The 27,316-nt window shown below is 42.4% G+C and overlaps 1 protein-coding gene across 4 annotated transcripts; it reads left to right on the top strand.

Moving 5' to 3' along the window:
• The first annotated feature begins 397 nt into the window (after positions 1–397).
• Positions 398–27,067, top strand: LOC143441470 (uncharacterized). Of its 4 annotated transcripts, XR_013108909.1 has the most exons (7): positions 408–806; positions 942–1,151; positions 2,017–2,282; positions 3,877–4,782; positions 9,134–9,295; positions 22,037–22,839; positions 26,786–27,067. XR_013108909.1 is itself a non-coding variant. In XM_076929985.1 (6 exons), the coding sequence occupies exons 4-6, from the start codon at positions 4,545–4,547 to the stop codon at positions 22,045–22,047; spliced, it is 411 nt and encodes a 136-aa protein (XP_076786100.1). In that variant the 5' UTR covers positions 408–806; positions 942–1,151; positions 2,017–2,282; positions 3,877–4,544; the 3' UTR covers positions 22,048–27,067. The 4 variants fall into 4 exon arrangements, 1 of the variants encoding a protein (XP_076786100.1); XR_013108910.1 differs by having other exon boundaries at positions 398–806; positions 9,134–10,750; positions 22,037–27,067; XR_013108911.1 differs by having other exon boundaries at positions 406–806; positions 3,877–3,933; positions 22,037–27,067.
• Positions 27,068–27,316: the final 249 nt, after the last annotated feature.

Here is a 27,316-nt window from a genome sequence, read left to right as displayed (position 1 = left end):
TAGCCTGGTAGACCTGAGTTGACCCTAAGTCTTTAACAATGAAGGGAGACTACAGAATCCCACAGCTTTTTCTTTGATCTCCCATGCTTGCACTGTGACACCCACATATGTGCTCTTGAAAGAGTTAAAAATCCTTTAAACTTTTCATAGATGGAGTCAAAAGTGCAGGTCAGCTTGTTCTGCGATCTGCGCTCCAGGAAAGTAGGTATCCACAAGATGATTTAGTTAGGAGTTCAGAGCTGGGTTTTCAGGACAGCGTGACCAAGTGCTATGGATACCAGGAACTAAAAACTAACCATAAGATAGATTGAATAGGGTTTGAACTGAGAGTTCAAGTTAGCATGCCTGTGTACCCTGGATACCAGGAGAGTTTGAGTTGGGAGTTCTCAATGTGCCCGTGCACTCTGGATACCAAGAGAGTTTGAGTTGGGAGTTTTCAGTGTGCATGTGCATCCTGGATACCAGAAACAAAATTAACCACAAGACAAAGTGAATAGTGTTTGATATTTCCCCCCTCATCTCCCTGGGTTGCAGTTCTTACTATAAAAGCTTTATTTTTTTTTTTCTAAGTGGGGGTCGTACTTCTTTGTTTGCCTCTGTGTAGCATGGACTAGAAGTGTGAGCTCAACGCTTTGATTGAAATATACATTTTGCTGTTACATCAAGTTTGGTGTCTTTGAAGTTATTGGGGTGGCCGTGAATTCCCGAGAGCAGGGAGCGAGTTCCTCCCTTCCTGTTGGGCCTTACATTTTTGGTTCCCTGACCGGGAAGCCGTGGTCACCCTAAGCTCTAGAACCTACTTGGAGGTATGTTTCTAAGCTTTGGCCAAAGTGTTGTCTTTGTTTCTGTGTTTTGCTGTGTTCTGCGCCCATTCTCTGTTCTGTACTGTCTCAGTGAGCTGGTTCTGTGAAAGTACTTTTGGTTTTTGCATCTGTTTGCAGCTGGTTCTGTCTTGAGAGGAGACAAATGGAGTGATTTGCAGATGTGCTGGAAAAATCACCAGCTGCAGCCCTGGGGAGACATCCCTGGGTGAGCAAGGAGATTCTCAAAGACGTTTGAGAATCTTTCAGTGCATGGGAGACGTGGAATTCCTCCTGGCTGGCACTTGCTAAGACGTGGAATCCTTCCCGGCCGGTGTTCGATTGAGACAGGTTTTTGTTACTTTCTCTGTGTTAGTTTTTCTGTGTCTGTTTTGTGTTACTTGTGACTATGGGATAGTCTATAACCACACCTCTAAGTTTGACTTTAGACCACTGGATGGAAGTCCAGACCAGAGCACATAACTTATCTATTGAAGTAAAGAGAAGACCTTGGCAAACCTTTTCCACTTCTGAGTGGCCGACTTTTGATGTTGGCTGGCCACCAGAGGGCACTTTTGACTTGGCTAGTATTTTTGATGTGAATGCTATCCTTTTCCAGGAGGGACCAGGATCTCATTTAGACCAACAGCTGTACATTACCTACATTACCATATGGCTAAGGTTAGTTCAAGATCCACCTTTATGGGTGAAACCATGGATCGGGAGACGAAAGCCAGGTGCCCAAGCCATGGCACTTCGGAGTTCAGAGACAAAACTAAAGCCAAAAGCTCCGAAAGCTCTGTGCGGGACTGAGTCCTCTTCCTGCCCGGAAACAGAGCCATTGGCCTCACCTAAGATTTATCCTGAAATTGAGGGGCCCCCACAATGGCCAAATCAGGGTTTACCACCCCCTTATTCCCAGTCCCAGCTTCCCTGACCAGGAAGGAAAGCACCACCTCCCAACCCCATTCTACCAGCAGGGAAGAAAGGGGCTGGGAAAGAATGAGGAGTTGGAGGGGGAGGAGTCCAAAAAGACCGGATTCAACTGTAGCTTTGCCGATGGCCCCCTCCTGCAGATTTGAGTGTTTTGCAGCCATTACAATATTGGCCCTTTTCCTCTGCTGATTTGTATAACTGGAAAACTAATCACCCTTCCTTTTCTGATAACCCCGCCAGTCTGATGGGGCTGATAAAATCCTTAATGTTTTCTCACCAGCCCACTTGGGAAGACTGTCAGCAGCTTTTGCAGGTCCTATTTACAACTGAGGAACGGGAACGGATTCTGCTGGAGGCTCGCAAAAACATCCCTGGCCAGAACGGGACTCCTACTAACCTTCCAAATGAAACTGATGCTGCGTTCCCCCTTAACAGACCAAATTGGGATTGCAATACAGCTACTGAAAGGGAGCGGCTGTCAGTATTCCGCCAGGTCCTGGTGGCTGGGCTGAGGGGAGTGCCCGATGCCCCACCAATTTGGCTTAGGTAAGGGAACTGCTGCAGGGGCCCCTTGAGCCACAATCTGTGTTCCTTGAACAGTTGATAGAAGCCTATAGGAGATACATGCCCTTTGATCCAACCTCTGAAAGGCAATGAGCCACCATGGATATGGCTTTTATAGGGCAGGCAGCTCCTGATATTAGGAAGAAGTTAGAACGTTTAGAGGGATTGCAGGATTATATTTTGCAGGATCTTGTTAAGGAGGCAGAGAAAGTATATCATAAGAGGGAAACTGAGGAAGAGAAGCAGGAAAGAGAAAGAAAAGAGAGGGAGGAGAGAGAGGATAGGCGGGATCACAGACAGGAGAAGAATTTGACTATGATTCTGGCCCTAGTAGTAGGAGAGAAGAACAGGGATAAGACAAGATTTAGGCAGACAGGGAATCTGGGCAATAAAGGGTCAAGGCTGAGTGGAAGCAGAGAAGGACAGAGACACCTGCTGGAGAAAGACCAGTGTGCCTAATACAAAGAGAGAGGACATTGGGCTCTGGATTGCCCAAAGAAGAACAGGTCATGAATTTTGAGGATGATGATTAGGGGGGAGGGGGTTCGGCTCCACTCCCCGAGCCCAGGGTAACCCTAAATGTGGAGGGGACCCCCATGAATTTTCTGGTTGATACTGGAGCAGAATACTCAGTTCTGAAACAATCATTGGGAAAATTAAAAAATAAAAGGACAATGGTTATGGGGGCAACTAGGCAGAAACAATATTCTTGGACTATTTCACGAGTTGTTGATTTAGGAAAAGGACAAGTGTCTCATTCTTTTCTGGTTATTCCTGAATGCCCAATGCCTCTGCTAGGAAGCGATTTGTTGACAAAGTTAAAGGCATAAATAAAGTTCACTCAAACAAGACCAGAGGAGACCTGGGGAACCCCCACCTCTATGATATTGGCTTTAAAACTGGAAGATGAATATAGGCTCCATGAGACTGAAACGCTGTGAGAGGCCCCCAAAATTGATAAATGGCTGGCAGAATTCCCAAAAGCTTGGGCTAAAACTGGAGGTATGGGGATGGCAGAAAGAGTTTCCCCCTATTGTGGTAGGGCTAAAAACCAATGCTTCCCCAATTGGGGTGTGACAGTACCCAATGAGTTGTGAAGCCAGAGAAGGAATTAGGCCTCACATTAAGAGGCTATTACAACAAGGTAACCTTGTCTCCTGTCAGTTACCATGGAACACTCCCCTGCTGCCAGTAAAGAAGCCTGGCACTAATGATTACAGGCCAGTGCAGGACTTAAGAGAGGTCAACATGAGAGTTCAGGATATTCATCCAACTATGCCTAACCCATACAACCTACTTAGTCTGCTCCCTCCAGAAAGGAAATGGTACACTGTTTTAGATTTTAAAGATGCTTTCTTCTGTTTGAGATTACATGCCTCCAGCCAGCCCATTTTTGCTTTCAAGTGGAGAGATCCTGATACTGGACTAGTGGGGCAGCTGATGTGGAATAGGCTACCACAGGGGTTTAAAAACTCCCCCACTCTCTTTGATGAGGCTCTCCACCAAGACTTGGCCTCTTTCAGGGTTGAAAATCCTCAGATAACCTTACTCCAATATGTTGATGATTTGCTTCTAGCTACATCAACTGAACTCGAGTGTCTCCAAGGAACTAAGAGACTGCTGGCAGCAATGGGTGAGTTGGGATACCAAGCTTCAGCTAAGAAGGCTCAATTATGCCAAACTGAGGTTACCTATCTAGGATATATCCTGTGAGATCAGAATTGGTGGCTAACAGAAGCCAGGAAGAAGACTGTTATTCAGATCCCAGTCCCAACAACCCCACACCAGGTAAGAGAGTTTTTGGGCACCGCTGGCTTCTGTAGACTGTGGATTCCTGGGTTCGCTACATTAGCAGACCCTCTATATCCCCTCACAAGAGAAAAAGGGGAGTTCACATGGACCCCAGATCATCAGAAGGCCTTTGAAGATATCAAAAAGGCCCTGTTAATGGCACCAGCTTTGGCTTTGCCTGATTTGACTAAGCCTTTTACTCTGTATGTGGATGAAAGGGCAGGGGTCGCCAGAGAGGTCCTTACTCAGACCCTAAGACCATGGAAAAGACTTGTGGCCTATTTATCAAAGAAACTGGACCCTGTCGCCAGTGGATGACCTATTTGTCTAAGGGCTATTGCTGCGGTAGCTTTGCTGGTCAAGGATGCTGACAAACTGACTCTGTGACAACAAATAACTGTGGTAGCACCCCACTCTCTTGAGAACATTATTCGACAGCCACCTGACAGATGGATGTCCAGCGCCCGCATGAAACATTATCAAAGCCTGTTGTTGACTGAGAGGGTGGGCTTTGCATCCCCAGCTATCCTGAATCCTGCCACCTTACTGCCTGAAGCTAATGACTCTGCTTCTGTTCACCGCTGCCTTGACATCCTGGTGGAAGAGACAGGTCCTAGAAGTGACCTAAGAGACCAGCTCTGGCCAGGAAGTCCAAACTGGTATACTGATGGTAACAGCTTCGTGGTTGAAGGTAAGTGAATGGCGGGAGCGACAATAGTAGATGGGAAGCAGGTGATTTGGGCTAGCAGCTTGCCAGAAGGAACTTCTGCCCAGAAAGCTGAGCTCATTGTCCTGATAAAGGCACTACAGTTTGCAGAAGGAAAGTGTGTCAATATCTATACTGACAGTAGATATGCCTTTGCCACTGCCCACATCCATGGGGCAATTTACAGACAAAGGGGACTATAAACTTCTGCTGGGAAAGACATTAAAAATAAAAAAGAGATTTTAAGCCTCCTGGAGGCTATACACCTGCCCATGAGTGGTAGCTATTATTCACTGCCCTGGACATCAAAGGTCACAGGATGCAGTGGCCAAAGGGAACCAGATGGCAGATCTAGAAGCCAAGTGGACTGCCCAAGGGAAAATGGTTATGACAGTTGAGGCCCCTGGAGACCCCCTTGGTACCCACTTCACTAAATTTGAGCACTCTCCTGATGACTACATAAAGATAAGAAAACTAGGACTTCAACCTGAGGCCTCTCAAGGGAAAATAGAGACCACAGACGGTAAAATAATTCTTCCACAGAAGGAAGGATGAAAATACGTGACAATCCTACATCGCCTGACCCATTTAGGATCCAAACATTTAAAGACTCTAACTAAGGCTTCAGAATTTTATATATTGGATTTGTCTGATATAGCTGAAACAGTAGTAAAAAATTGTCAAGCCTGTGCCATGACTAATGCTGGATATTCGAGATGTCCACCAGGAACAAGACTTAGAGGCAACAGACCAGGAGCCTATTGGGAAGTGGACTTCACAGAAGTAAAACTGGCTAAGTATAAAAACAAATACCTTCTAGTTTTTATAGATACCTTTTCAGAATGGATAGAAGCCTTTTCTACAAGAAATGAAACAGACAAAGTGGTGGCTAAGAAGATAATACAAGAAATCTTCCCAAGGTTCAGGATATCCAAGGTAATTAGGTCTGACAATGGACCTGCCTTTGTTGCCCAGGTAAGTCAGGGACTAGCCACTCAATTAGAGATAGACTGGAAATTACATTGTGCCTATAGACCCCAGAGTTCAGGACAGGTAGAGAGGATGAACAGAACTATTAAAGAGACTTTAATTAAATTGACATTAGATACTGGCAGGAATGACTGGACAGCCCTCCATCCCTTCCTTTTCTTCCATGTACAGAACACCCTGGGACAGTTTAAACTTACACCTTATGAAATCTTATGTGGAGGACCACCCTCTATTACTGAGGCAGGAGGGTTACATAATCGTGATGCTATTCTTTCTAAATCCTTGTTCACCCATATGAAAGCACTGGAGGCAGTTCGGCGTGAGTTCTGCGAGTAGCTGAAGGGGGCCTATGAGAGTGGAAACCCGAGTGTGCCACACCAGTTTCAAGTAGGAGACACAGTTTGGTTCAGCGTCTTTGAGCTGGTAGCCTCGAGCCATGTTGGAAAGGGCCATACCTAGTGCTCCTGACCACTCCTACAGCAGTAAAGTAGAAGGCATCTCGGCTTGGATCCACACATCCCACATAAAGAGAACTCCTGAGTCCTCCAAGGATGAGTGGAAACTGGAAAAGACTGATAATCCTCTTAAGTTGTGCCTGCATCACAGGTGCTCTTCAAGATATGGGTGACAATCCCCATGCCTCCCAAAAACTGACCTGGCAAGTCCTGTCACAAACTGAGAATGTTGTTTAGAGCATCCAAGAGGTGCACCCCCATATACTTTGTGGCCTACCCTAGAACCGGAATGTTGTCAATTGGCAGCTGGACTTAAACATTGAGATATCCCCCAGCTGACCCATACTCAGTCTGGACATATGGGTTGCTATATTTATGATGACCCTACAATTCCCCGGTTTGAGGGACTGGGATGTGCATACTCTGGAGTGCATACTATCATTGCTAGTACCCCTTTCTATATGTGCCCCCGAGATGGGAGGGACTTAAGCAAGCCAAGAACATGTGGGGAACTAGAGTCATTCTATTGTAAAGAATGGAGATATTAAATGGGAGACACCGGACACTGGATACACCCTGACCCTAAAAGAGACTGTATCCTTATAGGGAAAAAGAGTTATTCAGATGACATGACTAACCTACAATGGTATAAAAATTCAGGATGGTGTAACCAACTTAACATTACTTTTACAGAAAAAGGGAAGGAATACAGAAGTTGGGTGAAAGGCAGACAGTGGGGCCTGAGACTATATGTAACTGGACCAGATCCTGAAGTGATATTTACCATCAGGCTCAAAATAGAGTGCCCCCCTGGTCAATCAGTGGGCCCTAATAAGATACTCTCTGAACAGGGACCCCCTACCTCAGTGGTCTTGAAAAAAACCACAAGATGAGAGACTTCCTCCCACTTCCTTAAAGTTACCTCTGACACTGATACTCTCCCCAAATACTGGGAAGAGACTGCTAAACTTAGTTCAAGGAACATTCACTGTGTTAAATGGGTCTAATCCTAATATGACTAAGTCCTGTTGGCTTTGTCTTGTCTCAGGGCCTCCTTATTAGGAAGATGTTGCAGTAATTGAAATTTTAAAAACGCCACTAGTCATGAGGCTTATGCCTGGGATAATAGACACAAGCTGACACTACCTGAGGTCTCTGGCAAGGGGACCTGCCTTGGTAAACCACCAACTGCTTACAAACACTTGTGTAATGAGACACACAAAAGCCCTAAGACCACCACTGTGAGGTACCTGTTCCCTGACATAGATAAGTGGTGGGCCTGTAGTTCAGGACTGACACCTTGTGTGTCAACTTATATCTTTGATGATACCAAAGACTACTCTGTACTTATACAACTATTTCCCCGAGTCTACTATCACCCAGCCAATACCCTTGAAGATGAGTTTGACACACGTCTAACATGTTTTCGGAGAGAACCTGTCTCTTTAACCCTAGCTGTGATCCTGGGACTAGGAGAAGCAGCAGGTGTGGGAACAGGGACAGCAGCACTAGTGCAAACCCCTCAATATTTCCATGAATTAAGATCAGCCATAGATGATGATTTAAGGGCTTTAGAGCAGTCTATAACCAAATTAGAAGAATCTTTGACTTCTCTGTCAGAAGTGATCTTATAGAACAGAAGGAGATTAGACTTATTGTTTTTATAGGACGGAGGGCTATGCACTGCTCTAACAGAAGAGTGTTGTTTCTATGTAGACCATTCAAGGGTAATTAAAGATTCCATGAACAAACTAAGAGAAAGACTAGATAAAAGACAGAAAGATAGAGAAAAACAACAAAGATGGTTTGAAAGTTAGTTTAATAAGTCCCCTTGAATGACTACATTGATATCCTCCATCATGGGACCAATCTTAATATTACTTTTGCTTTTGATTATAGGCCCATGCATATTAAATAGACTAGTCACTTTTGTTAAAGAAAGAATAAGTGCTGTTCAAATTTTAGTGCTAGGTAAGCAATATCATACTTTACAGGGACAAGAAATCAGGAATATGAAGATACTGAAATCTAATTCTATGATTAGGATATCTGCATCAGCAGAAATGGGGAAATGAAAGAGTTAAAAATCCTTTAAACTTTTCATAGATGGAGTCAAAAGTGCAGATCAGCTTGTTCTGTGCTCTGGGTTCCAGGAAATTAGCTATCCACAAGACAAATTAGATAGGAGTTCAGAACTGGGAGTTCAGGACAACATGACCAAGCACTATAGATACCAGGAAATAAAAACTAACCATAAGATAGATTGAAAAGTGTTTGAGCTGACAGTTCAAGTTAGCATGCTCGAGCACCCTGGATACCAGGAGAGTTTGAGTTGGGAGTTCTCAGCGTGCTCTTGCATCCTGGATACCAGGAACAAAACTAACCACAAGACAAATTGAATAGTGTTTGATATTTCCCCCTTGTCTCACTGGGTTGCAGTTCTTACTATAAAAGCTCTATCTTTTTCCTCTGTGTATGACAGGCTAGAAGTGCAACCTCAAAGCTATGATTGAAATATACCTTTTGCTTTTAAATCAAGTTCAGTGTCTTTGTATTTTTGGGGGTGGCCGTGAATCCCTGAGAGTAGGGAGGGAGTTCCTCTCTTCCTGTCAGGCCTTACACTCTCCTTCCCCCCCCCCCCCAGGTAAAAATAAATAAATAAACAAACAGTAAACAGCTATATAAAAAAGAAATCTACCCTTGACTATGATTGAGTTATTTGAGGAGGCAGGGTTTCTGGAACAAGAGTGTCAAGGTTGTAGCCAGGCCTTTGTGTAACCTTTAAATAGCAATGTTTTTCAAGCCCTAGACTTTCAGAGTCCAAGGGAGATAAAAGCCAGCTCTGTCATCTGAGTAGCCACCCTATAGACATTTTGCTTGCCAAATTCCAGAACTTGAGGAAATGAAGAACTTCCTTGAGAGCTGTAGCAAGACTGTTAAACCGCCAAGATGCCATTTTGGTCATTTCCCATGGTTCTGTTACCTGGTATCACTTGGAGTAGAAGAGCAAAAAGAAGAAGAGCCAGCAGCAGAAGCCTCAAGATTCTTGGCAGGTAGGATGCAGATCCAGGCATCTAGAACACAGGTACAGTGTGAATGTGGCCAATACTTTTATAGGCCTTTCTGTTGTGTTGGCAGAGGGATGGGCATTGAGCCAGAGACAGACATAAACACACACACAAGCAAGACACCAGACCTTTGGCGGCTGTGTGGCCAGAGCATTTGAAACAGTCCCTGAGAGCACAAGCAAAGCTTGTAAACCACAGATCTGGAGGACATGTTTGGGAGTTCAGAGAGAGAAAATTCACCATAGGTGTCAGGAGCCATAATGGGATAAGCTAATTATAAGCAGATGATCATCCTGAAATGCTTTCCTCAGATTATTATATGATCTGCGACGAGTGTGCTCCATTGGCAAGACTGGGTGGACGTGATTTTAGGAAAGATTCCTGCTATTAATATGTTTTTCCTATGATTATTATTATCATTATCATTATCATTATCATTATTATTATTATTACTCACATGCAACTATCATTGAGCTGTAGCAACCCTTTTGTAGCAGATCCCTGAAGATCCACAAAGATGTACTGTCTTGTAGTGACACTATATAGGCAAATAGATGACTTCTTAAGTCTTAATGATGACCCTATAAGAATTCCTAAAATTATATCAATGATTACCAAGCTGTTTTATATTAGGACTGCTATTAAGTCCCTCAGGCATGGTCCAAACTGCAAAGAGAACTCTGCCAGTCTCCTGAGTGTTATCAGTTAATTGCCCATAGAGAGATAGTAACAAGACCTTTTCCTGCTTAGAACACATTCCAAAATGTACCATGTGACCATGTACTCTGAAAGATGTATAAGTTCTGAGGACAAAGAGATGAGAGTCAGTTAGAATGGTGAGTTAGAATAGTCAGTTACTTAGAGTAGCGAGTTAGGTTAGTTAGAGTTAGAATAGAAGATAGAAACAGAGATAGAATAAGGAATTTTCCTTTTCCCAAATAGAAAAGAAGTTTTCCTTTTTCCCACTTAGAATCTTTCTGCTTTTCCCCTCAGATAGCTTTCATAGGATACTTTTTACACTTAATAAACTCTATAGGAAAGTTTCTAAGTGTCTTTTCTTCCTGTGACCCAGCTGCAAGTTACAGCCCAGCAGTTCCTGCTGAGATAGAACAAAGGCCACATTGCCTAATCCTCTGCTGTTAGGCTACAGGTGTTAATCAGCCTAGCCTGCAGTCTCTTACCCTCAGAAGTTTTTAGTATAGCACAAGCCTATTTACTTAACTCCTTGTTGGTCTTAGGACTGGGATGGGATTGCCAATTTCTGGCCACATGATCCCTGACTGCAGGTCAGCTATATTAGCATAGGGTCTTCCTAGAGAGGAACTAGTGAGAGGAGAAAAAGAAAAAAAGAAGCAGCTGCAGCTCTCTCCCCCTCTCACACCCAAGCCGGGTCTGGCCCCCTGGCATTTCTGGTGCCTCTGAACAGGGACTTCGAATAAGGTAAGTGGACACAGATAGGACTCACAACTGGGTCTTCCATACCCCTTGGACAAAGAGTGCACAGTTATGAAGGGGGAGAAATAGTTTAAATTTCTGACTGACATCAGCAGAGGCAGATAGTAGGTGCCATCAGCACCTGGTCAGGTACCATCAGTACTTGGATTAGGCCAGGGGCCATCAGCTCTGGATCTAAATTGCCTATTGTCATCAGCAGAGGCAGATACTAGGTGTCATCAGTGCCTAGCTGTTTTGTTAGAAGCTAATGAAGACTTCCATACTCGGGAGACGCTTCCTCATGTCTCAAGAAATCACAACCACCCAAGAATCACAAGAAACCATATCTGGATGCAATCAGCAGAGGTTTATTGGGGAATTCTCTAACCAAGGTCAAAACTGCTTGTCCATGGAGGAACAGAATTTTGACAAAAGGCCAGCAAGTGGTTTCTTTTATAGGGAAAGGGAGGAATTTTCACGTGGTTACACATGACTGGTTGCTTTACAAAATTTGAACACCAACAGATTGTAACACTGGAAAGACCAAGGGGTGGGGGGATAACCCAGAACAGTGAAACATTTCAGAGGAACCTACCCTAAATGATCTGGCTATAGCCCCACCTAGATGGCTTGCATCTTTGTCTGTGGTCAGGAATGTGTCTTCCTGCCTTGTGCCTCTCCCACCCAAAGGTGGGCCTACTGCCTGAGGCTTGGGGGATGTAATCCATCCAGAATGTGTCCTGGAGTAGTGAAGGCCTGAAATCTTATTTTCAGTTCCGTGTTCTGGGACCTGCATTTTTCTGCCCAGGTGTAAGGAAAAAGTCTACATATATTTTGTAAAATGGTCTTTATAATTTTTCACTCTACATTCTCCCATTTTCTCTAATGGGAAACTTTCTCTGAGAGTTTTTAATCATAAAAACTCAATTATTAGTAAGTCCATTCCCACACCACTTTTTCCAATTTGGATCTTTAGAAAAGTTTAAACTCCAGTGTCATCATAATTATCATTTTCTTGACCTAAAGCTCTATATTGATCACGCAACACAAAAAAACTGAACAGCACTCATCCTTTCTCTAACAATAGTTACTAATCTATTTAAATGCAAGGGCCTATGGAAAAGCAAGAGTAAAATCACAAGAGGTCCAGAAAGGTCGGATAATAGGGTTCTCAACCAAGGGTACTTATTGAACCAATTCTCGAATCAACTTTGTTGCTCCTCTCTATCTTTCTGTCTCTGGTCTAACCTTAGAAGCACACAGACTTTCTTCTTTAAGAAACAGCAAGTCTAGTCCTCTTAGCAGCACCTGTCTCCACACCTGCGGCCACTTCTAGTCTCAATTTAACAACTAGAGTCAAGGAAAATAGGCTCTCTGCAGAAGCATCTAGGGTGTATCTCAAACTCAGTTCAAGAGTACCTGCAGGGTGTTAGTAAACCTGGAGAACTAGCTGGACAAGTACACAATAATCTTTGCTCTCATCAAAGATAGCAGTGGTGCCACATGGTGTTAGCCTGGAGCTGCAAGTCTACTACTTATCAATTTTAGGCACTACGTATCTGTTAGCAGGGGTCCTCGTGCTCTATTTTATTAGCTAGGGGTCTCAAAAAATTTTTATTTCAAAGTTGTCCTCTGACTTTTACATATTTTGTGGCACATAGTTGTCTACATACACATAAAATCACATATATAATAAAGAGAAATTGCAAAAGGAACAAATCTATATAACTCTAGATTCACATTTCAATTTCAGTCTTGGAATCACAAGCTGTCATTTAACCTTGGGTGTACACATCCTAAGCCCCACCCTCTAAGGCAGCATTACCCCTGTCTTTAGGACAGGGATGTCACAGGAGTCAAGGTCTGCTCTTTGGCCTTGTAGAATAGCAGGTGACCTTGAGCTAAATAGCAGGGGGTTGTTCAGGCCTCTGGATGTTCTCAGGTTGGCATCAGGCACAGGTGGTGTTGGTAAACTTCAAGGAGTTCGGATGGTCACCAGCACCAGGAACAGTCTCTTAGTAGCCAGAAAAATAATTTCTCACACAAAAGGGACATTCTAGATGTGAAAAAGTACAAGTGACACTCTAGCCAGCACCAGTTCCCAGGGGAATTTAGTTTTAGGGTTCTGTATAGTCTCTCTACTTGTCCTGAGCTTTGGAGACAGTATAAACGTGGAGCTTCTAATATCTCTGACAATTCCTGACTTACCTTAAAACTGCTATCTGATCTAATTACCTAGGACACTTGAAACATTGGGAAGGTCCGTATTCTAGGCTGTTTTTTCCTAGGTATTTTCTTACTTACTCTAAGTCTTATTATTTCTCTGGCTCAAAACCTGAGGTCCCTTATATGCTTTAAATCTCTTAGCTGCTTGGTTGCACTCATATCTTAAGAGTCCATCTGTGCATTTAGTTTGGTAAGTCTTTTGCTTTCTGGGGAGAACAGTTGTCCTTTCTGGTGTGCACCATTGTCTCTTTTCCTCTAGATAGTATCTGGCAGTATGGCTAGCAATCTGAGTTCTTTCTCTTACTGTGCTTTAAATGAGGCCATCTCTTTGGCCCCAAAGCCGGGAAGGGCTCCTGTATCAAGCCACTTGATCTGTCCAGTTATTGCCTCAGGCCAGTGTTTCCTCCCTTTTGGTGTCCTGGCAACAAATATTTACAGCTTCTGGTTTCATCTGGGTTTCGTCTCTTGGCATATAGCCCAGTGGGCATGGGCTGTGGCAAAAGCATAGCTGCTTGTCGGCCCCAGGTTCCAAGGTTGCTCTCTGCACCGATGATCTCAGCGGTGTGGAGTCAGTCCAGGTGACAATTGTGTACACTCTACACTATCAGCAACCATCTTAGGTCAGCAGCCATTGGTTCTGGGTTGTATGAGTTTTATGGTTATCTTTCACGATGGGATAGAATGAGTCTACAGACACAGAGTTTTTTTTACAGATGTTATCAAATATACTCTTTTTAAAAAGGCATTGATGTTAGCACTAGCCAGCTAACTGTCTTTCATCAGTTTATACAAACAGTCAGCCCCTGGTTCCCAGAAAGGGGAAGATTAGATGTGGATACATGAGAGAAGGTGGGGTTAGATATTAAAAGCTGGTTTACAGAGACTGGAGGATTAGGCATGCCCCCTACAACATTTGCTATTTGGAATGTGCTTAGGAAGGAATTGGGGGATGACAAAAAAGCCATATGTGCTCAGGAGACAGTAGATTCACTTCCTTGTGAGGGGATCCTGTTACTACAGTCTCACTCAGGATCTAAGAAAAGCATTTATTCCTTGACAGAAAAGTCTGAGAAAAGTAGATCAGGAGGGAGTAGTGGTGAATCAGAAGAGGAAAAATTAACCTCAGAGGAAGAATCTGAGTCTGAAAAAAAAGTAACAATGTACCAAATATATAAGTGGCTTACCATGCAGCATTTCAATATAAGTCATTCCACAAAACCACCTGAGAAAGGTAAAAAAGAATGCAAAGGGGCCTATTGGATATGCTGCTGGAGTATTTCAAGCTCAGCAACAGGGCAAATTGTTAGGCTGCTTCCCAGTGAAGATGCAGAATAACAAAGAGAATAAGGACCCCTTTTAGGAACCTTGGGCATTTAAATTGCTTAAAACTCCTCAGGATTGGTTTCAAATTGCCAGAGCCTATCTAATTAAAGATGAATTTTTACAGTGGATGGATATATTTAAGAACTTGGCTCAAAAAGAGTTATCTAAGTTGTCTGAAAAAAGAGGGGAGTAAAAGAGTTAACATATGAAATGTTTGGGTACAGAAGAGTGGTTTGAAGTAACAAGTCAACAAAAAATGACAAAGGAAGCTCTAGTAAGTAAATCAGCTGTAGTCCTAGAAGCAGGGAGGTGCTTGCCTAATAGAGATACAAATACCAAAGGCTTTGTTTCTATAAGCCAGGACCCAGAGGAACTTTTTGAGGAATTTATAGCCTGGCAGTAGAGAGGATGGCTCTTAGCCTTGAGGCAAAAGAAATTGTTTTAAAACAACTGGTTCTTAAGAATGCTGCACTTACATGTCAATCTCTTGTAAAGACAATTAAAAAATCTAGAAATTTATGTAAAGCAGGTGTTGAGGTTGCTGCTCCATATTTTCAAGGTGTACCCACTACAACAACCTCACAAGGCTAGAACACTATCCAAAATCTTACTAATCAAGGACAGAAAAAAATTAATAAATCAGGCTTGGCTCACAAAAGGTATTCAAGTAAGAAGCCTAGACCTATCAGCAAACAATGTCCCAGGAACCAGGAGATGCCATAAATCTCAACTCTCCTGGCCTCACTCAAAGCAGAAATTCAAAAGGGTGTCATCCTTATCTGAAAGTACCAGTGGCATAAAGAGTGCCAAACTAACTTTCTTAAAAATGGTACTGCCTTATCTGGTATTACTGTAATCCCTAAATATACAAAAGTCTTATCAAGTCAGGAGAACTGTGTGAGGAACCTATCTCAGGCCCCTCAAATAATAGAGGTAATTCAACAGCCTCAGGCAACTAACACATTTGTCAGAAGGCAACCCCAGGCAGGCAGGATAGGACTGAGCATGTACAAAATATTTACTTATGACTTCTCCTCAAATAGGTTACCTTAATTAATAAGATCTTAAAAGAAATTTTCTTCACACAAGAAACCTTTACATACAAACAGAGCTAGTTGCCAGGTGGTAACAGCACTTGGGAGGCAGAGCAGGCAGATTTCTGAGTTCGAGGCCAGCCTGGTCTAAAGAGTGAGTTCCAAGACAGCCAAGACTATACAGAGAAACCCTGTCTCGAAAAACCAAAAAAAAAAAAAAAAAAAACACGAGCTAGTTAAAATAGCTATTGACTTTTAAATAGGAAGGACAAGCCCCTTTCTAAGAACTGTAACTTCCTTACAGCTATTTTACAATCTTAGCCCCAACTTTCAGAATCACAAGTCCTGCTTCAATTTAGAAATTGCATTTTCTCTTTTGGACATGCTTAAATTCATTCTATGCCTTCTGGTTCTATGCCTTACCTAAATCTGAGGTAAGGATTAATCTAATTTCTTCACAAAAGCCTGTTGTTTTTTCTATAGAGGTAACTTAGCAAAATCTTACACTGTAAATCATTATTGCTCTCAGGGAAACTGCTCCTGCATTCCTGCAGAGCTGTTAGCTCAGCTTGGGAATTAACCCCTGATGACCCTGTGTCCTTGTGATTTAAAACAGGGAAATGTTACACATGTCCTGTCTTTGGAAAGTTAGCCTTTATTCCTGTACATATGGACTCTTAATTCTCATTGTTATTTATATATTTTCCTAATTTGGAAAACTTTCAAAGATATGATACAGTATTTGTTTCATTAGTTTATAATGCCAAGAGCGTAAAATCAGACAATGCCATTGCTTAAACTTAAGAAGCATTTAAAAATTGGTGTTTGATTTTTAGTTTCTCATATTCCAGTGACACTCCCTATAGTTCACAGGGACATGCTATTGTGGAATGAGCTCATCAGTCCTTAGAAGTTATAGACATCTAAAATACAAAATGAAACCATAATTTTCATCTCCTTAACGTACTTTATAAAAGAAAAATGTGCATTTTTGTACATTTTAAGCCTCTACTAAAATGAAGACCTACTAACTGGATAATAAAAAAGACTGGATGTTTTTCCAGGAGAAGCTCTGTTTATATATTTGCAGGACCCTATAGATGCCAGACAAGCTAATTGTGTCAGGCTTTCTCCATGAACAGAGACTTCCACACCTGCCACTTCCTTCAAGCCTGCTTCAACCATCATCATCTGCAGACTTTCCACCCATGCTAGAGACCTCAGCAAAAGAAGATACTGAAGATAGTCCTAATACCCAGTCCATCATTTTGTTGACTAACCAGAACCTCTGTCATCTGCCCTAACTAAAGCACTTTTGAACCTGGCTTTTTTTTCTTGGCTTTAGAATGAATGTCAGCTGAAAACCATCCACTCAGCTTTTTTCTCTCAAAGTAAATAGCCAGGATTGGGTATGAGACTATAGGTCTTCAACCCCGTCAGAAATCCAGAATGACTGAGTTAACTGAAATTATGAGAAGCACTAAGCATAGCTTCTAAAACTTAGCCAATTTATAGAGACCGCTGAACACCTGGAAAGCCCCTATACAACCGAACATTGGAGCATCAAATCTTCAGCCTTCTGGCCCATAATCATCTGACAGACCTTTGTGATGCAGAATTATTAATGGCTGATTACTCTGTCTAGGCAGATATAATCAGTTGACTATTCTGTAAGTGTGTCCTTTTCTGGACAGTAATTTGTCTGTAGATGGAAAGAGGCAATTCTTGCCTTGTTGCTGTCACTGCACAACTGAAGTTACTCCAAGGATGCTCAGTTTCTTCTTAGAATCCATGACAGGAAGCTGTCAGAAGCAGACAGGTCTCTAATCAAAATGAACATTAATGTAGAAATACTTGTAACGTCAATTCTATGGACTTCTGACGTTTTGAAACCCAACTATCCATAAGGTGATCTGGACTGTTGTCTGTTAACTCCTCTCAGCTATTTCTAAGTAAAATATGGAAAACACCCTAACAATAAACTCAAAGCCATGAATTTGCTATAGACCCTTAACTCATAGGCTATCCATCCCAAATCAGTTAAAAAAGTTAAAGGACTAGGTCTAAGCCTTGTATTCCTAAATGTGTTATACAGGCACAACGCCCATGAGAGTATCAATATTCTTCTCACTTTTATATCAATAAGAAGCTCATACCAATGAAAACCTTAAATTTGAAATCAAAGTAAATTTTGTACCATTTAAGAAATTATAACTTCATCTTGATATTAATTATACAGATTTTAACCAATAGGTTATAGCTATGCAATAAGTCCTAGCTAATCCTCCCTGTTTCAACAAAACCACTACTTTTCCCTAGAAAGACAGACCAATATTAATTACCTTAGTCCCCAAGCCCAGGTAATAGGGGTGCTGACTCTTCTTTAACTTCTTCAAGCTGATTAAGGGTGTTGAGATATTAGAAGAGGGGTGAGGGAAGAGTAAATTGATAAGCCTCTGATGCTGTGTCTTCACTGCATCCAGATGGAATTCCAGGACTTCAGAGGTTTGGGCAGGTCTCCACAGTATGGTTGATGAGTAGATACACCAAGGCTGTGTATTCTGCAATATACAATTCTCAGAACAAGTTTTAGTATCAAGAAAAAAAATTATTTTCCTAGAGGGTTGACATTTTTTTAAAGATGTTGGTCTAGCAACTTTTCTTCTTTTTTTCCCTTTTTAAATTTGCTTGTAATATTTACATTTCAAATTTTATCTCCTTATCGTATTCCCCCCATGACCCAAGAAACTCCTTATCCCATCCCCCCTCCTTGTGCTTCTATGAGGTTGTAATTTTCCAGTTTCTATGATGCTGTTTCCATTAACATAAATTGCCTCCTAAATCCTTCCCTTTATGTTATTAAATCTCCTATTTTTCTTTCTTTCTTTTTTCCACTTTTTTCATCTCTTTTTTAAAAAAAAAATTGGGTATTATATTTACTTTTCAGATTTTATCTCCTTACCCCACTTCCTGCCACCACCCAGAAACCTCCTTTCCCATCACCCTTCCTCATGCTTCTATGAGGCAATGCCTGCACCTACACCCCCACTACCCCACCCCACCCTCAGATTCCCAACCCTACTCTGTGTTCATTTTTTATGGGACCAAAAAACTCCTCTCCCACCTAAGCCTGACAAGGCCATCCTCCCCTACATATACTGCTGGAGTCATGGGTCCTTCCCTATGTGCTCCCAGGCTAGTGGTTTAGACCCTGGGGGGCTCTGGTTGTTTGGTACTGTTGCTTTCCTCCTGGGGTCACAAATCTTTTCTGCTCTTTCAGTCTTCTCTCTAAGTTCTATATTGGGAAACCCTTGATTATATTAGTGGTTAGCTGTGATCATCATCCTCTGATTGTGTTAGTCTTTGGCAGACCTCTAAGTAGACAGTTATATCATATTCTTGACAGCATGCAGTTCCAGCCATCCACATCAGTGTCTAGCTTAGGTGACTGTACATGGAATGAATACCCATGTGGAATGGTCTCCTGATGGTCCCTCCTTCAGTTTCTGTCCCATGTTTTGTTTCTATATTTGCTCCCTTGATTATTTTTTTTACTCGTTCTAAGTAGAACTGAGGCATCCCTTCTTGGTCTTCCTTCTTCATGAGCTTCATTTGGCCTGTGGGTTGAGTCTTCACTATTCCAAGCTTTTGGGCTAACATTTGCTTAACAGTGAGTAAATACCATGTGTGTTCTTTTGTGATTGGGTTAACTCATTCAGGATGATAATTTACTGGATTGCTGTATATTGCTTTGACTATGTTTAGGTATAGACCTTGAATTCCTAATGTTTCCAAGACTTTTAACATGAAGGGATGTTGAATTTTTTCAAATGCTTTCTCAGCATCTAGTGAGATGATCATGTGGTTTTTTTCTTTGAGTTTATTTATGTAGTGGATTACATTGTTGGATTTCCAAATATTTAACCATCCCTGCATTCTTGGGATAAAGCCTACTTGATCATGATGGATGATTGCTTTGATGTGTTCTTGGATTTGGTTTGCAAGAATTTTATTGGGTATTTATGCATCAATATTCATAAGAGTGATTGTTCTGTAGTTCTCTTTCTTTGTTAGGTCTTTGTGAGGCTTAGTTATGAGCATAATTGTAGCTTCATAGAATGAATTGGGTATTGTTCCTTCTGCTTTTATTCTGCTACTCTGCTGTCTGTGCCCTCCCTAGGGTACCTCAAGACTCAGTTTCCAGAGGGGAGCAGATCCTCTGGGAGACTGCTCCAGCCACCAGTATCTGGGCCAGGGGCAGAAGGGGAGTGGCTGTTTGCAGGGGCAGGGTCTGGATGCCAGGTGTACTCCGGGGTCTCCCTACTGCTAGTTGTGCTTCTAAGGCCTAGGGTGGTGTGCTGGTTCTCCTACATGCTGCTCGGCTGTCCATGCCCTCCCTAGAGTGCCTCCAGACTCTTATAGGATACTTTTTACACTTAATAAACTCTATAGCAACTTTTCTAAGTGTCTTTTCTTCATGGGACCCAGCCTCATGTTAGAGCCCAGCAGTTCCTGCTGAGATAGAACAAAGGCCACATTGCCTAATCCTCTGCTGTTAGGCTATAGGTGTTAATCAACCTAGCCTGCAGTCTCTTACACTCAGAAGAAGTTTTTAGGATATCACAAGGCTATTTACTTAACTCCTTGCTGGTATTAGGGCTGGGATGCAAGAGCCAGTTTCTGGCCACAGGATCTCTGACTGCAGGTCAGCTACATTTCCATAGGGGCTGCCTTGAGAAGAACCAGTGGGAGGAAAAGGTGAAAAAAGAAGAAGCAGCTGTAGCTCCCTCCCCCTCAAACACCCAAGCCAGGGCTGGCCCCTGGCATTTCTGGAGCCTCTGAACAGGGACTTCTAAGAAGGTAAGTGGACACAGATAGGACTCACAACCGTGTCTTGCCTACCCCTTGACCAAGGATTGCATGGTTATGAAAAGGGAAAAATAGTGTAAATTGCCTACTGTCATCAGAAGAGGCAGATAATAGGTGCCATCAGCACCTGATCAGGTACCATCAGTACCTGGATTTGGCCAGGAGCCATCGGCTATGGCTTTAAATTGCCTTTTGCATCAGCAGAGGCAGATAGTAGGTGCCATTAGTAACTTGTCAGTTACCATCAGTACTTGGATTAGGCCAGGACCCATCAGCTCGGGTTCTAAATTGCCTACTGTCATCAGCAGAGGCAGATACTAGGTGCCATCAATGCCTAGCTGTTTTGTTAGAAGCTATCAGCACCGATCTTAGGTCAGGATCCATGGATTCTGTGCTGTATGAGTTTTGTGGTTATCTTTCAGGATGGGACAAAGTGAGTCTCAGACAGAGTTCTTTACAGATGTTATCAGATATACTCTTAAGAAAAAAGGCATTGAGGTTAGCACTAGCCAGCTGACTGACTTTCTTCAGTTTATACAAACAGTCAGTCCCTGGTTCCCTGAGAGGTAAAGGTTAGATGTGGATCCATGGGAGAAGGTGGGGTTAGACAATAAAAGCTGGTTTACAGACACTGGAGGATTAGGTATGCCCCCTACAGCATTTGCTATTTGGAATATGCTTAGGAAGGAATTGGGGGATGACAAAAAACCCATATGTACTCAGGAAAAAGTAGATTCACCTCCTTGTGAGGGGACCCTGTTAATATACTCAGGGTCCCCTCACAGGGAGGTGAATCTACTTTCACTCAGGATCTATGAAAAGCATTTATTCCTTGACAGAAGAGTCTTAGAAAAGTAGCTCAGCATAGGACTGAGCCTCCACAAAAATATTTACTTATGACTTCTCCTCAAATAGGTTACCTTAATTATTAAGATCTTAAAGAAATTTTCTTCACATAAGAAACCTTTACATCCAAACAGAGCTAGTGAAAATAGCCATTGTCTTTTAAATATGAAGGACAAGCCCCTTTCTAAGAACTGTAACTGCTTTACAGCTATTTTATAATCTTAGCCTCAAACTTCAGAATCACAAGTCTTGCTTCAATTTAGAAATTGCATTTTCAATTTTGGACATTCTCAAGTTCATTCTATGCCTTCTGGTTCTATGCCTCACCTAAATCTGAGGTAAGGATTAATCTAATTTCTTCACAAAAGCCTGTTGTTTTTTCTACAGAGGTAACTTAGCAATATCTTCCACTGAAAATCATCATTGCTCTCAGTGAAACTGCTCCTGCATTCCTGCAGAGCTGTTGGGTCAGCTTGGGAATTAACCCCTGATGACCCTGTGTCCTTGTGATTTAAAACAGGGAAATGTTACACATGTCCTGTCTTTGGAAAGTTAGCCTTTATTCCTGTAGATATGGACTCTTAATTCTCATTGTAATTTATGTATTTTCCTAATTTGGAAAACTTTCAAAGATATGATACAGTATTTGTTTCATTAGTTTATAATACCAAGGGCTTAAAATCAGACAATGCCATTGCTTAAACTTAAGAAGCATTTAAAAATTGGTGTTTGACTCTTAGTTTCTCATATTCCACTGATACTCCCTATAGTTCACAGGGACGTGCTATTGTTGAATGAGCTCATCAGACCTTAAAAGATATAGACATCTAAAATACAAAATGAAATCATAATTTTCATCTCCTTAACATACTTTATAAAAGAAAAATGTGCATTTTTGTACATTTTAAGCCTCTAATAAAATACAGACCTACTAACTGGATAATAAAAAAGATTGAAAGTTTTTCCTGGAGAAGCTCTGTTTATATATTTGCAGGACCCTATTGATGCCAGACCAGCTGATTGTGCCAGGCCGTCTCCATGGACAGAGACTTCCACACCTGCCACTTCCTTCAAGCCTGCTTCAGCCATCATCATCTGCAGACTTTCAACCCGTGCCAGAGACCTCAGCAAAAGAAGATACTGAAGACATGGTTCCTGATGGCTGTTGAGACCTAAGCTGGAGCCACACTTTGGGCAGTAAAAATGTTGCACCCCAAGCAAAATGTTGAGGCCTGGGCTTCCCCGCATTTGGCGGCCACTGTATCCTGGTCCAAGCTGCCACTCTGGTCCTTGGGTCGGGGTTCAGCAAGAGAGACAGTGAGGACAGACTGGAAGAATTGAGACCAGACAGAGTGTGTTTCAATCCCGTTTATTCTTCAGTCTCTCTTCTTCTAAGTGTCTCATTCTCTACAGTCTGCTTCTGCCTTTTATGTCTCACTTCTAAGCCATGACTTTTGGTCACACCTTTAATCATGCCCTTACGTCTTGTCTCTAAATCTGATCTCTACACTTCTAAGTCATACTCTTAAATTCCACAGCTTTAATCTCACATGTCTCATGTCAGGGTATATGGCTCAAGATGGCTTCAAAGCTGATAGCCACTTTCTGCTAAAAGTTGTCCCCCAACAGATCCCCCTTTTTAATTTTTTTAAAAGGGAAAGCTGGGAAAACTTAAGGAAACCGTGCCTGTCCTAGGTTGGAGCAAAGGACCCCAGCCTCCCTTTCCTGTCCTTGGACACTCAACAGCCATTGGTTGAGCTCCTGTCTTATGATGGTGAGGCCTCCCTTCTTTTAGGGGTAAGGGTCTCGGTATGCTCTATTACCCATCTGTGACTATCTGGCTTAGCACGTAATTTAGGGGTTAATCCTCATCAGTCTTGATGACAGAGGTGTCAGAATCCCCTACTTCCAGCCTGTAATAGTGGACCTGTATGGGTTTCATTTGAATAGCATCTCATCAGTTTGTTGAGCCGCATGGACCCAAAAGACAAGAGACTTAACAATGCCTGAATAGTTAGTATGACAGCAACACTCTTTTTTAAGTGCAACATATAACTCCCTCTATCAGAGGAGTAAGAAGTGTAAGCCTCTTCTATTCTGTTCATAAATGTCTTATATCAGAATCTAAATCTATAGAAATACAAAACTGATCATAGCTTTGATCTAAAGAAAACAAGTAAGGAAATCCCTGTTCCTGCTCTAGTCAATCTCAAACCCAAAAAACAACTATAGTAACTGTGGTAGTGGGTTTTCTCCTGGGTCTAAACAATCCAAATTCCCACTAAATCTAAAACAATCTAATTCCCCACTAAATCATAAGTCAGGGAATCAAGAGTCCAATATAGCCACCCTGGAGATTCAGGTGGTAATGTCTCCTTCAGCACTGATAACTTCCCAAGTCAGGTTTACTCGTTGATCTGTTCCAGTTTGAAGGCAATTGTGAAGCATCTTCATGTTTCCTGTGAAGAAAAAATACGCTTCTCAGGGGGTTTCTCGTCCCTGGATTTCTTATTGTTGTCTATTTGTTTAATCAGTCTCTCTGGCAGCCAACGTGCAGCATCAGAAGATTGGGAATATATACAAACAGAACCTCTTCCCCAGATAAGCACTGGATCTGGCTCATTCCAGGTTCCAATTAATGGGTCTTTCCAGAGGACTGTTGCAAAATTCTTTTTGGTATCAGGATGCCAGAATCTATCTGCAGCAGATTTTCCTTCAGAATCAAAAGTTAAAAAATTTAAAATAAAAAGTGCATTATGAAGGATATTTCTGGAGGATCCCTTGGTAGGGTACCATTCCCCCTTTTTAATTTTTTCAAATTGACATTTAATGGTTTGGTGTGCCCTTTCTACTATACCTTGGCCCTGTGGATTATATGGAATACCTGTTTTATGTACTATTCCCAATCTTTCACAAAATTGGTGGAAACTGGAGCTTGTATAACCTAGGCAGTTGTCAGTTTTTATCTGTTTAGGCACACCCAATACAGCGATTGTAGCAAGCATATGAGCGATCACATGCTTGCTTGCTTCTCCAGTTTGTAATGTTGCATAAATGAAACCACTGTATGTGTCTACACATACATGTATATATTTTTGATTGCCAAATTTATTATAATGAGTAACATCCATTTGCTAGATACTGTTTGTTATCAGTCCCTTTGGATTTACACCCAAATGAGGAACTGGTAAAAGTTTAACACATGCTTGACATTGTTTAACAATTTGTCTAGCTTATTCTCTGGTAATTTTAAACATAACTTTTAAAGTTTTAGAATGAAGGTGATGTAACTCATGAGCCTTTTTGGCCTGATCCAAGTTAGATTGCAAATCTGATAAAGCCACTTTGGTGGGTAACGGCTCAGATCCCAATTCTGGAGTTAATACTATGTGGGTGGCAGAACTGTAGTCTAGTTCTACACTTTCTGGTGTTGCTCAACTGAGTTCAGAAAGGGATTGGTGTTTGCTGGTAGAACACTGACTGATCCATAAGCCTGTTTTGGCTTGCATCGTCGGTTCGGGGCCTGGAGCTGGCCCCTGTTCCCGTTTCCCTGATTATGGGAAAGGGTGTTACCTTGTGCGTCTTGTTTAGGTCTTGTTTAGACCTACAATCACTAGCCCAATGCCTTCCACGTTTGCAAAGTGGGCAGAGCCCAGGTTGTTTTCCGGGCTGTCTCTGGCTTAAGTCATTTTCTACATTGCAACCTCCTGCAAACGTTCCAGGCTTACCACATTTAAAACATGCCTTTCTGTCTTTACTTGCCAAAAAATCTGTTACTGAGTGTCCTTGCATGGCAGCTGCCATAGCTAAGCCCTGTTGGAAAGAGGGACCTATGTCAGAACAGAGTCTGATACACCCCATAAGGTCTGTCTTTTTCCTATAAGGTCTAATGGCTGCTTGGCAGGCAGGATTAGCATTTTCATGTGCAAGTTGTTTCACATAATCTACACCTGCCTCTGCACTACCAAAAATCCTCCCTGCTGGACACTAGTGCACCAAGGGACAAACAAAGAAGGCAGAATTATAGATACTACTCAATGCTCTGCCCTTTTTTGTTTTTCAAATTCTTTTAAACCCAGTTCCTCTCATCTAAGGCCACCTCTCTTGGGCCTGCCAAATACTCTCCTTTACCAAACTCACTGTCACCCCCTAGATGAGTTTAGCATTGGGTCAATGCTCACTCAATTCTAGACCCATATCCACCTTACTAGCACATCCTGTAAACAGAGCCATAATATAGCTAGCATCCATGGCATTCCTTGTTTAACTAGTGCTCCGGATACTCTACTTTTTCTTCCATGTTCCATGGAGCTCCACCAAGACAGTGTTTTCCTCTGCTGGTCTTCTCTTCTCAGGTTCCACGGGTGGGCGCCATTCTGTAGCTGCCTGCAGCCATAAGTAACCGGGTTCTCCTGAGAGGAAGCCTAGGAATGAACAGGAATGGAGGGTGAGAAAAACATGGAGCTAAGACAAAGTATTCTGATCAAGGCCTGAAGTTTAATAATTTGCTTTCACATATAAAGGGGAAGCCGCACCCCCCAGAGTCTCTTCTAGGTTCAGCCCAAGGGCTGGGCAAGAAAATAGCAGTCCAGAAGGTGTCAAGGCTAGCTCAGCAGGAAGTCCATTCTTCTTAGCTCAGGTAGCAGGCTCCAAGGTGCCAAGGCTGGTAATGCAATGTATCTCCTAGATCCTACTGTTGCTTGGTCTATTGTGGTAAATGACTTTGCAGGCCTGCTCAGGACTGTGAGAAGGGCACAGCCAAGCATTGCCAGACCAAATGACCCAGGGCAGGGTCCCCTGAGAGACCCTGTCACCAAAAAACAAGGTCTGAGAACAAAACCCAAGGTTAAGTTCTGGACTCCAGATGGACACACACAAACATTTGCACCCACATATATATAAACACACACACACACACACACACACACACACACAATTGGGGACCAAAAATGCTCCTGAATACAGGAATCGTTAAACAACCCACTGTGTGCATCCATAAGTACAATTCAAAATGAGAAGAGAGGAACCATTGATGCTCCAAACAAGGAAGGATCCAAAGTTTGGTTGGTTATCACCTTTTAATTTGACATGCGAGTGTCCTGATTCCAATGAGTGATTTTTGACTGAGACCTGAACATTTTGCATATCATAAGCCTCTGGCCTATGTTCTGACATGGAGGCTGGAGGGGTAGTGGCTTCTCATTGCCACAATGTGCTTGGAACTTCCTTTGTGTCCTTTAATACCACCCTAGTTGGGAAGGTCATTCTCTTTCTTGCCTGTCCTTCATTGGCACTGTGAGGTTTAGTGGCCCTGGAAGTCTGCATGATCCTTGCATGATCCTTTGTGTATATACATGTTTGGAAAGAACCTTTGTTCAGGTGAGAGATGCAGACCTAGTCTGAGTCCCTGCACCTACATACTCATGGCTGCTGGCAGCAGGTACTGAATGAAATCTTTTCCTCACAGTGAACAAACATTTGTGACCCTTTGTGTCCCCAGCTGTGGGTTTACATCTGGGTTCCTATCAGTTTTTTGCTGGTACCCTGCTGTCTTTGTCATGCTAATATCTAGAGCCTTGACCTTCACATAGCAAGACAAATAGAGGACAGGACTTTGTCCCTCTCAACTGTGGCTCTTACTATCACACTTTAGGTTTTTTCATACTTCCCCAGTGTATGTCATCAGTAAAAAAAAAATTAATTATTATAATTCTTATTTATTTATTTATTTATTTATTTTTAGGCAGGCAGAAATCCTATCCTTCAATGCATGAGTAACAGAGGATTTTGTAGGTCTTCCTGCAAAAACGGTGAACAGGCCTACTTCTACTGCAGAACTTACCAGACATGCTTCCTCCAGTCCTACATGAGAATCAGTCTTACCTATCAGTGTAGATGACAACACTAACTGGTCTAATGAGAAACACTGGCCAAGAATACTGTCAATGCCAGTAAGCCTTATGCAGACTCCCAGGGAAGCCATCCCTACTGTCCACCTCCTTATTAAAATGTATGCATCTGACAATGTGTGTTTGTTTTTCCTCCACTGGGTTTTGCATGGTGAGGGGGGCTGTCCTATTCTGGATGTAACCCTATGGGGGAAGAGTCTGGGCTCCTGAGTGACTTTCCTAGAGAAACCTGACCAAGCACTGAAGGTAGGAGAATGCAGTGGAGACCAGGGAGGGAAGTTAAGTATTTAGGATGAGTTATGAGTATCTACTCCATGTAGGACCCAGGGAGGCACCAGGGCAGGAGGGATGGGACAGTGGTGTAG

The sequence above is a fragment of the Arvicanthis niloticus genome, chromosome 2 (genome assembly GCF_011762505.2).
Source record: "Arvicanthis niloticus isolate mArvNil1 chromosome 2, mArvNil1.pat.X, whole genome shotgun sequence".
NCBI lineage: Eukaryota > Metazoa > Chordata > Mammalia > Rodentia > Muridae > Arvicanthis > Arvicanthis niloticus.
The sequence above is the reverse complement of the archived record's forward strand: the minus strand, read 5'-3'. Positions and strand labels throughout refer to the sequence as shown.

Bases quoted from the DNA above. Each gene is read 5' to 3' on its own strand.
- LOC143441470 (XM_076929985.1), top strand. From the start codon at position 4,545: ATGTCCAGCGCCCGCATGAAACATTATCAAAGCCTGTTGTTGACTGAG. The intron at 4,783-9,133 runs GTAAGTGAATGG...GCCAAATTCCAG, and splicing joins TAACAGCTTCGTGGTTGAAG to AACTTGAGGAAATGAAGAAC.